Source organism: Halyomorpha halys, unplaced genomic scaffold, assembly GCF_000696795.3.
Source record: "Halyomorpha halys isolate HHAL.00 unplaced genomic scaffold, Hhal_1.1 Scaffold161.1, whole genome shotgun sequence".
In the NCBI taxonomy this organism is placed as follows: Eukaryota; Metazoa; Arthropoda; class Insecta; order Hemiptera; family Pentatomidae; genus Halyomorpha; species Halyomorpha halys.
Window position 1 is genome coordinate 167,550 of NW_027105190.1, and position 12,288 is coordinate 179,837.

Genomic DNA, 12,288 nt, shown 5'->3' on the forward strand with positions numbered 1-12,288 from the left:
GTCCCCTATGTTGCCGATTTGGCCAGAACCAGATACCAATCCTTCCATAATAAACTTTCCAACCACCCAAACCAACTCGTTTCTAACCTGGCTTCTTCTTCACTACCTAATAATCCTCCTAGACGTCTGAAAAGAAGATGGCCTCAAGATCTTATACTTTAGATATGTTTTTGGAGATCTATCAATGGGTATATTCTCCACATGTTTGTATCATGTCATAATATCACTTACAGCAAATTTACTTGATGTGTATACATGTTTACAGTTGTAAATAATAATAAATAAATTATTAAAAAAAAAATATTATCGTATGCAAACTGATCTTAAGTTATTGAACGTAAATATAATTTTAGAAAATCAGAATATTAGATTTTCATATATTTTTACTGTGTCTATGTTAATTAAATATCCTAGACCATTTCGATTTCAATTTAAAAAAAAATTAAAATACCAGATTATAGATATTATACTATACTAATTTACTTTGTGATCGTTTTAATGGGCTAGCAGCAATTTGTGTAACAGTTTCTTTTTTTTTTGCTAATTGACTTTTGATTACTATATGTATACAATTATGTTCAACGAGTCGTGGAACGCGGTATACAAGGAATGCAATTGTGTAGTAATTTACCGATACCTTGAAAAAGGCACTAAGTTATTTTCTCTAATTGGAGGCTCGGGATTGGTCGTACGGTTTGTTGAAGGTATAATATACTTTGGTTGATATAATTCCGTTTTACGACCGTCATAACCTTTTAAATCTTTATAACGGTAATTTTATTATATTAAAGATTTATTTTCCAGCTATATTTGGATTACCAGCTATTTAATCCATGTGAAATGCTAAGAAATAAAGAATGTCATTTCTTGAACTCATTTAGTATTCATAATGAAGAGAAGATAGTTGACCGTAGATAATATATACGAGGAGAAGATGGTTGGGGGGGGGGGCGATTAAAATATAACACAAATAAGTTGAGAGAACTTATTTAATAGTGCCAACGTTTCGGCCAGAATTTCTAGTCTTCATCAGGGCTCAAAACAAAGAGCTAGGTAACGTGATCATAGAAGTGGAAATATTTAATTAAACGTTTTATTTTCCACTTCTTTCATCACTTTATTTTTATTCATTTTCATTCTGTATAATTATTTTCTTGTATCATTCTGTGTATATGTTCTCTTTTTTATTTTTGTTTTTGGATTCATTGGTTGTTATCTTGCTCTTTGTTCTTAGCCCTAATGAAGGATAGAAACTCTGGCCGAAACGTTGGCATAAGTTTTCTCAACTTATTTGTGTTATTTACTAATCGCACCCCCAACCATCTTCTCCTCATATATCATTTAGTATTCATTTACAAAAAAAAAAAAAAAAAAAAAAAAAAAAATCGCTATTACTTGTTCACCAAATAACCTTATAGATCCTCAATAACCCGATTTCACTTAAAATTAGTTCACTTGATAGTTATACTGATTTGTAATTATGAATCGTTTATATACTTTGGTCAATGATTGAAAACTTTACAATTTTTTTTTTTTTTTGTGGGGGGGATGAAAATGCTATTTAAAAACTAATATTTCTTTTTGTTCTGATTATATTAATTCCTGAACCTATTGGGCTCATAAATGTTTAATCCTCCTGCGAGATAAATAAAATTATAGAGTATTGAATTATGGTTACTGCTGTATGGAATTTATTCCGACTTCTGGAGTGTTGTAGGGTGGCTATTTAAGTAAGCCATTAAATTTATGCTACTTGCTGATTTGAAGTTATTAGAGTTAAATATGATAAACTCGATAAAAATATGTTACGCTTTAATATAAATAATTGTTCTATTGTTTAATTATTATTGTTATTATATGGTGGACAGACCATGGAAGTCTAAGTCCCCGCCTATTAGTATCGTCTTAGTCCTCGATGTATTTCCTAATACATTTCGCGTTTCTTGACGTGTTTTTTTCGTAGGGTGAGTTCGTCACTCCCACGCCTATTTTATTGTGAGTGCTACCCATTGGCTAACGGACCTCATAAATGCCCGGAGGGAGGTTGTGAGTGAGTTTTATATTATTTTATGCTTGAAAAAAGATCGGATGAGACCGGGATTCGATCTGTTTAATGGTCTATATAAAAAAGTATTCCAAAATTTGATAAACAGTTGGAAGGATCATTACCTATACTTCAAGAGACAAAAATTCTTGGCAAATGAGAATATTCTTCCACCATTTAGTTTCCGAATATGAAAAAATGGGAGAGCGTTATCTGCAAAGGTAAAAACCAATTTTTTTAATTTGTTTATTTGAGTATTATGGAATATATTTAGAAGGAGGTTCACCAAATTTTTGTACACTAAATGAAATCAATAAGAAAACAATAAACTGTATTTCTGATAAATTCGAATAAATTGAATTTAAGTTCAGTTGGACTTGTAGGAAGGTATCAAATGACTTTTATTTACCAGCATCTAAAGACCAGTTTATTCTTTTGCGCATTGGTCAACAAAATGTCAAAGGTTTGGAATTTAATGAAAAACAAAACAATTTTATTTTTATGGTATTTTAAGTAACTTAAGAAATATAATCATATTTATATTGATTATCTCTAAAGCATGACTAATTTATTTTTATTAATATTAACGAAGGAATATGGTCCTGATGAACCATGATATTGTATAGGAATCCATTCAATAGATCATTCATCTAGAAATAATTTTAAATATTAGTTTCTAATAAACTTAACACGAAAATGCATTTCTGGTTCCAAATTTCTTACTAAAAAGCAATTTAATTTAATAAAGTAAGGAATGAGGTCTTTTGGGAGGTTTTGCCTATAACTCCTTAACGGCGCACATTAGCGAAAATGTAAATGAAATTAAATAGTATTGAAGGAGTACTATAACTTATTAATTCGGTGATGTAGTATGTCTTCAATAAAAAAAAAGTTTTTTTTTATTCCAGATTTTGTCTAAAATTGAGGTACAGTAACAAAAATGAATACAAAACTTGCCATGGAAAAACGTTTCTGGTAGTTCTAAAACGCTTATTAAGCAGAAAAGTAGTTTGATAAAGTAACGAATTAGAAATTTTTTCGTTTTTCCCTAATTATTCCGAAATTGTCGATCCTAGTGAAAAATTTATAATAAAATAAATTAAATTATGCGTCGCCTTTGAACCATAATGTAAAATTTTGCCCAAGCGATATGTTCGAAATCCATGTATTACCAGAATAAGTGATGTACAAACCATACCCCTAAATAAACAAAAACTAACAAGATAAATTCGTAGCATGGCGTCTGAAGCAGTTAATAGTAAAAAGAATTATCAGAGATCGCTTTTATTACGTAAAAACATTATTGGAATGAAGTGGTGACCCATGAAGGTGCTAACTTGTTTGTGTAGATCAGAGAATGAATTTATAAATTTTTATTCTGAGTGAATGAATTATCATCAAAACTTACCGAACTTGCCTCAGTAGTGAAGGCAAGACCTTCTTGTAAACAAGTGGTTTTAAAAATACAATAATAAAAATTCAACAGTCAAAAAATAATAATTTCTTTTCTAGCATAATATTGGAATTTCCAATGGTAAAAAAAAAATATGTCCCCATCCTCCCATGACGAGGATAACATACTTTAAAAATAACCTCTAAGTATTTTTTTAACAAAAGCCATAAGTATTCAGGAACACCGCGATTGCCACTTATGCCAACGATCGTTTATTTTTAAGCAAAAGTTCTTATTGAGTACTAAAAATAAATCACCATATTTTGACTGAAGCTTCTTATTGAGTGTGTGGCAATCATGAAACATCTCCTGGTATTTCAAAGAAAACCATAATTGGATTCTTTACGATTTAGCGACTTTAACACTCATAAATCAAAATTTATCTTCTCCAAACCCATCACATGAATTTAAAAAAAAAATTAAACTTTTCTGAACGCGAAAAAAATCTACAGTTATCTGGAACTAGAATAATAAAAAACCTTATCAATCATGAAAAACCTTTTTTTTTTTTAACATTAAAAATTCCAATATTATGCTAGAAAAGAAAATAAATTATATTTTTTGACTGTTGAATTTTTAGTTAATTGAAAATAAATTACTATAATTTGATTGTTGAATTTTAAACTCTGAATTTTTAGGCACTCTACTTTGAAAAACCACTTGCTTACAAGAAGGTATCACCTTTACTACAGACGCTGATTATGGTTAGTTTTAATGATAATTCACTCAGATAAAAATTCAGAAGTGAGCTCATTCTCCTTACACGAACAGGTTGGCAGGAGCCGGGGACATCGGAGAAAAATAAAGTTGAGAGAAAGGATAATAAGAAGTGTTTTAAATAAAGTTGCACCATTGTTATTCAAAGCAACTTTTTACTAATGTCTTATTTCAGCATAAGTAAAAATTAGCATAATAATCAGTGACGTCAGATGCACGACTTGGTGCCTTCGCACTTCCCCCTCTCCTCAGCAGAATAATGTTTACACACGTGATGCGCAGTCAAATCATAATTGGACCTTATGATAAGTAAATTTATTCAGCTAAATATCACACTTTACTAATTTAAACCAAACGCTTTAATGGCGTTAAATGTTCTTATAGTTATAATACAGTAGTTAGCATCCGCTTCGATCGATAAATCAAAGTGAGGTCAAGCGTGGTTTCCTACTTTGCCTTATTGGTTTCAACTCTTAGTTTCCTTTGACTTATTCTTCACATCATATGATATGTTTAGCGATTAACAGTATTTTTTCGAAAAATAATATTATTTTTCGTGTAACCATGAAAACTATATCGGGAAGGGGGGGAAAATCAGGTGTTTTTAGAAAGTAAATCACTAGTGATCGAGATTTGAGAGGCCTTGAACAGATCCTGGATTACATCGTTTTATAAGAAACTGTTTGTTTTCATTACAGCTTTCGAAAAAAAATGTTAACAAATTAACAGTGCTTAATGGGTTTATGTATTTTATTGTTATAATATTGAGAAAACATATTAGTAGTAAAAAAATATATAAACATAATACATAAGTAATATGAAGATGCGAAATGTGTTCATTTTTTAATGCAAAAATAAAAATCCATTGTTAGCAAAGCTTCCTGTGATTTTTATCATGTTTCAAATTTACGTTTCACGTTCAAGGTTTTTTCTCTTGCCATACATCTGACTGGCTTATTTAGTGTATATTGTGTAAACAGCAGTTTTTAAAGCTATATATATTCTGATACTGAACTAATGTTCGATATAAATAGTTACCTACGAGTTTGTCGTAAATTAATTATCTAATGAATATAAAATCGTTATTATAAATCGCTTTGTCAAATCTTACCAGAATTGCCACTTTATATTATAGATTTTACATTTTTTATTTTGTCGAGAACTATTTGAATTCTAACGACTTTGATCAAACTGAACTCGTTTTGTCAACGTTAAATAATCTTTATTATCAGTGAGGTCTTAAACTCTTTCAAATAATACTGCAGGACTTAAATGCCGAATTTCCAATACTTTATTTTTTTATTTATTTTTTTTAAACAAATAACCATTTCTTTTTGTTAGTAGTAATAAAAAAAATGGATGAATATAAACTATGAAATAATTATTTTCTCATTAGGAAAAACAAAAAAAAAAAGGGAAAAATTAATATCTAGTATATAAAGTCGTTAAAGATAATGGAGACGTCATAATTTTTCCATGATTACTATGACAATAGCCGGTTTTTACTTTTAATAACCTATACATGAAAGGAATAATTTCAACACAAGATACAGTGGTAAGTGAAAGTTGTATGATGCGTTCAACTCCACCAGATTTTATAAAAATATTTTCGTGATCAAATTCCTTATTCTCTTAAGATTAAATCAATCACTCAAACATCAAGTGAGCTGTCATGAATTATAGCAATGAGTGTCGTCTGCATATAACATTTTCTGTATCTAATGACGCTGTAAATGTAATGCTTTATTAATATAATTAAAAGTTTATGAATCTTAAAGTTGAGCCTATGGCTTATCGATATCTACAAAATTTCTGATATTTTTCTGAATACTAACAACCCGTTTGTTAACCCCATCCATCTCACCATTTTGTTACATCAATTATTACATTTTGTGGTTATTATAATCTCAACCTAGGACAAGAAAAATATTTAGCCAAAAAACTCCCAGTAATAGAGTTTTGTTAAAAAGAAAAAGTCTTTAAGAATTCTAAGAAATAATTCTTAAACTATGGACTGAAAGGATCTTAAATACAAGTAGTGAAATTTCAACTGTACCCTAAGCAGTAAAAGCACACTGCTAGACAGGTTTGAAAGGGTAATTTTGAGTAGGATCTTAGGGTCCGTAAGCGAGAATGGTAATTGGCGAAGAAGAAAAAATGGTGAACTGTTTGGGCTCTACAAGGAATGTAGCATCTTATCGTATATCAGGATACAGAGGCTTAAATGGCTTGGCCATGTCATTAAGATGAATGAGGAAGGAGTGGCTAATAAATTGTTTATTAACGTTCCGGATGGTGTGCGGCGACGTGGTAGGCTGAAGGGCCGATGGAGGGATGCTGTGGGCCAGGATCTGCGACAACTGAGGATCCCTGTTACCCTTACAGAAGATAGAAACAGGGTTGGCTACTGTTGAGGACGCCTATGGAAGCTTCATGTGCCAGTTGTGCCAATAAAAAAAGAAGAGATTTCAACTGCTTAACCATTAATTTAGCAGAAAACAAATAACGAACTACGCACAAAAATTATTACCAATAAATTAAACTATTTAATAAATATGATCGTATAGGCATTTTATTAAACTGTTTTCTTACCAATGAGTACACAGGAAAGGTATGTAAAAAATTATGCCTAATCGCAAGGTTTGCCCCTCCCCAACCTGAAGGGTCTGGTATCTACTTTATAAATTAAATTTACTTATTATGAAAATGAAAATCTCTAGTGCTACAACCCATAAAGGATCAGGGGTTCAGTAGTTTGTAAAGGAAGTACTGTTTCTTGAACAACGGTTTTGTAAGGTGACGCTCAACCGCCATATTTTGCTCCAATTAAAGATCCCAACTTTATGAGGCTGGGGGCCCAGAAGAGTTTCCGAACCCACAGGATTGACCAACGGCTAAAATAACAGAATAAATGATTATCTGCCACAGTCGGATTTGAACATGGATCCTTAGAGTTGGTAGCACTTAATGAGCCATCTCCCTCCCCAAATTTTCTCCTATAGTCAAACTTGGAACTCAAGTTCAAGTGATGCCAGTAATTCGTGCTTCATGGTTAGTGGTCAATGAACCAGTATCAAAACTGTTTATGATAAATTATTTAGCAATAACTGGGAATTTATCAAAGGAGGAGTAGGGGTAGAATAGGTGATTGATTCCTCCCATAAGTTGAAAACCCAAAAAGGAAAATTTAAGAACTGCCATAATTGAACATAACATTACTCTCCATATATTGCTTTAAAATTCTTTCAGTGCAAGGTAAACTTCAGCAAATAACTAACAGAATTCCAAGTAAATTGGGAAGTCCGATTTGAAAATTTTCGATTTTATTTCCCTTCTTTATCCAATGGATTGTTGTAGCAACTTCTCCGACTATTCTTGTTTTGACTTAGATTCGACCCGGAACTATGTTTGAGATTTCTACGATAGACTTCAGATGTCTAGTTTAATCAGAGATTTTACTTTTTCGAAGATCAAATAAAGTGGGACAGGTTTAGCGTCTGACGTCTTCGAAGAACAGTTGAGGAAACAAACAGTTAATTACAGTCTTTATTATCTGGTTTCTAGGTCGTTTATGGAGATTCGGAAATTCAATATGGAGATGAAATTTTGAAATCATTATCCTCCCCGTTATATTGTTTTAAGTACTCCTACAGTTTTATTATTCAACAACTATTTGTTATCATCAATGAATTATCTGTAGTACATTCTTTTATTGTTACTACTTAATCGATGTGTCTATATAATATTGCAATGTCATTAATTTTTTATGGATGTATTCATTTGATAGCTCATAAACGGGAAGGTATGTCTGATGATAAGATTGCAACAAAATGAATCAACAATTAAAAGAAAATAACCGCACTGCTTAATGTGATTATAATAGTTTTAGAATGGAATTTTCGTTTCGTTTTTACTGTAATTGAGTGGAATTTTCATCATACGTTTTTCTTAAGATTTTTACGTTTCTGAGTTAAAAAGAAAAAAAAAATCCAACAATGTGGAGACACAAAGCTATTCCTGCCACGATTATTTATAGAAGGGTTGGACCGATTTTATTGATTTTTTTTTTTTATTTAATTTTTATAATCTCGAAATTCCTTTGGCAATTACTCGTTTTTTAAAAAACTATTTTAGTATCGTCTTATTTACACTTGGCATTGACCGTTATTGCATTGACCACCAGGACACTTAATGCCTCAAAAACTGTTGTTCTCGCCGGAATAAATTATTATTGTTCAATTAGAAAATATTGTTGTATCATTTACCTTAATTTACGTATTATTATTTATAATTTATAATTCAATAATAGCATGTATTGTTAATTCTTTTGTATTATTGTAATAAAAATTAATGAATACATTTTCGTTAATGTATTTGCTTTATCGATACTTGGGTGCTTCTCTTACTATTTACAATACAAGACTTCGTATCTATGAATGTAGGATTGGAGAAGTTTGTGGCGAAGCGAATTTCGGTTGACTGGAACCAACAGTAGGCGATTTAGAGGATTTTCATCCAATATGAGCTTTTGGTCTTAGACACTTAGGCTCAAATTGCCTACCAACGATGAATATTGTTATTAAATTTATGCAGCAGCAGGAAGCAGAAATGAGAAAGAAAAATAGGAATGAATTGAAACATTTGTATTTGTTATACAGACCGAAATTGATTGTAAAAGGAAACTGTAGGGGAAAAAAATTGTTTATTATATCTTATTATTATATCTCTTTATATCTGATTATACCATGTATGTGTAATTTATATATGTCCGATTACGGATTGATAAGTATGCTGTGTGAGATAGCAACCAAAGGCATTTAGGCAGCATAGATAAATAAAGTATTTCTCTCTCTCTTTTAAGTCAAATATAAATGCTAGTTTAATATTATCATAAATTTTTAGTTTACAAGTGTCCGTTTGATGACTTTTTCTGTTAAAGACTGAAAAAGTAAATACTTTTTTATATAATCTATTAAATTTCTTGAGACTGATATTTGTTGTTTAAATAAATCAATTAGTATCCATATTAAATCTGTAAAGAGTGTTGTTTATTATATCAGTAACAGCTCAACGTTTCGGCCAATTCTGCCATCCTCAAGGACAATCTTAAATATAAATTTACACCTCACATCCAATTATTTAAAAACGTTTTGCAGGCTATTCTGCCCAGGTCATTAATAACAAATCAGATAACCGTATTTTGTCACAATTTCATTAATTTTTAAAACTTTTAATTTTATATTTACTTACCACAATTTGTAAAAAAATGTTTGTTGATAAGATATTTGATAGTACTAACTTGATTTAAAATTAAATGTTTTAAAAATAATTGAAATTGACAAAATAAGATGATTCGACTTGTTATTAAAGACCTGTGCAGAATATTTAAGTTATCTTTGAGGATGGCAGAATTGGCCGAAACGTTAGACTGTTGATATAATAAAGATTGTTGAGACTAAGCATGGATACCAATTGATTTATTTAAACAAAGTAAATAATGTTTATAATTTTTTTTTATTTAAATTTAAATGACCTCAGTAGTTGAGTATTAGCAGCTTAATATAAAGTAAGCAATATGCGTCATTTCTAAAACCTCTCCTATACGACGAATACTATCTACTCAATATTGAATTTGGTCAATATATTGACCGTGCCAGGGGTGTATTGTAACAATAATATTGATATGTGAGATGATGTATATTAAAGTATCGTTATAAAGCTCTGGGGAAGAGGAAGGAAGTTGGTGGCAGAAAAAATAACGCTTTTATGTTATAAATTTTGAAAATTGTGTCAGTTCTCTAATAATTCGGAGAAAATAATTTAATAGGTTTTGGCTCGTGAAAATTTAGGAATATTCTTTGATTATTCATGGAATTACTTCGGAGTAATCAACAGGTAGAGGACTTTGACAGAAAAGAGATTAAGTTTTTATTCCGAATTCCTCTCGTATCCAATCTTTACAATCCAAAATCCTTCGTAAAATCCTCAATGCTCCTTATTTTGTTACTAATAAAACCATCCATAAAGACCTAAATGTTCCTTATGTAACCGATCTAGCCCGAACCCGATATTATTCCTTCCATAATAAACTCCCTAACCACCCAAACCCACTCGTTTCTAACCTTGCTTCCTCTTCCATTCCTGGCAATCCTCCGAGGCGCCTGAAAAGAAGATGGCCTCGTGATCTTATATTGTAAACTGCTTTTAGAGTTCCACTACTGGGTAGTTTCTCTACATCCTGTATCATATCATTAAATTTACTAGTTGTATTTTTTTATATAGTTGTAAATATCAATAAATAAATAAATAAAAAAAAAAAGTTTTTATTCACAAAAAAAAATGTTTCTCAATCTTTGTTTAAGGTTCTGTTATACTGTGGATATATGTGAGAACGGTTTTAACCCATTAGCGAAACAGGCATTTTTAAAAACAGCTTAAAAATAAGTAAAGAATTAGAAGAGTGTCAATAATTAGTTTATTCATGTAGCTTTTTTTTCCCAGTTTGTTAAAATTTTTATACTACCCTCATCATTCCCTCTTATACATAAAAAAAAAATGAACTTTTTTATGCCCCATAAATGACACTTGAATATTTTGAAGTTAAACTTATTCAATTTATTGGCATTCTTTTTTTTTTTCTCTTTCTTTATTTATTCTTTACTAATCTCGCTCCATGATTGGCTGACTATGTTTGACAATTGTGGGAGTCCCATTGTTTTATTAAATTTTTCTCACATGTCATTATGAAATGTTATGTCATTTCATTTTGATCTAAGAAATTTATATATTATTCCTCTTGAGGCACTTCAATTATAACCTGACCAGTTCTGCATTTCAAATAATACTCTGTTTTTAAGAGTCCCGGATTCTTTCCTGGATGATATTCATCGTCCATTTAGGTTATATGCAGTGCAGTTAGATCCAATTGGTCTTTATCCTAACAGCTTACTGGACTTAACTCCTGTGATGTAAATGTTTAAAATTAATTTTGTTTTTTAATGTTTGCTATTGTTCAATTAAAGAAGCAAATAATTTTAACTAGATTTTTTTAATTTCCGTTGATTAATTGTTTAGAAATCAAATTCTCTAATCCACGGACCCCATTATCTTGAAACCCCCGGGTCCCCCAATTGGTTAAATATCAAACTATTAAGGAATATTTGATTTATTTATATATATTTTTTTATTTCTTTAAGTATTATTCTAGTTTAATATCTTTCATTCTTTCTTTGATTATATTAAAATATAAATATATTCCTAAAGTGCAGCATAATTAGTTATGAATATTTATATGTATAAATGTATGTAGTTACCCATTTCTTTTTTAGTTATTTAAAAGTTTCTAAATTTCGATTTCAGTTTTTATTATTGCTTCGACCTCGGGGGCTTCTGTTAGCTAAGGTTATTACACATTTTTTTAACAACCTCAATAATTAGTTTGCCTTGTAATTAATGCTATGGAATTTTAATTATCCGTTCTACAAATTATAAAATAGTAAATTGGACTGTTCATAATTTGATTTTAATGAGCCTCTGATGAAACGAAAAATTTCACTAATTTTTTTTAATAAGAGCGTAAGTTCCAACTCCTATAAAGGATATTTTAATATGCTATAGTAATTTATATAACTAATCACCGAAAATATTAACTACCGCTACTAAACATATATAGAGTACCTACTTCATTGTTGAACTAATGGCTATCTGAAGAACACTAAAGTCGGCAAATGGTGAAGAACGTTCTTATATTGGTAATGAAGTGGGGATCCCCTCTCCACCAACTGACAATACCATCGAGTACACTCATGAAGCGGATCTACTCATGAATTGACAGGGTATCGTTGGGCAAGGTGTGGCTGAGGAAGGTATGACCCGGACGCGGAAATAAACAAAGTGCAAATATGAGATTTATTCATTTTTAATCGTAGGTCATAAAATAAAAATTTGTATTTATTAATTAAAAAAAAAGATAGGAGAAGTTTGTTGGGGGGTGCGGTCAGCAAAGAACAACATAATTAAACAAAACCATATTTATTTATTTTATGCCGACGTTTCGACCTGAGTTTCAGGTCTT

General features: G+C 30.4%; 1 protein-coding gene across 1 annotated transcript in view; it reads right to left on the reverse strand.

Annotated features, from left to right (window-relative positions):
* LOC106678795 (facilitated trehalose transporter Tret1) overlaps positions 1-11,954 on the reverse strand; it is a 61,086-nt gene extending 49,132 nt beyond the window's left edge. The window contains exon 1 of the mRNA XM_014417551.3: positions 11,896-11,954. Within this exon, the coding sequence (XP_014273037.1) occupies positions 11,896-11,900 (5 nt within the window). The 5' untranslated portion in view covers positions 11,901-11,954. The remainder of the gene's footprint in view (positions 1-11,895) is intronic.
* Between the last annotated feature and the right edge of the window lie 334 nt (positions 11,955-12,288).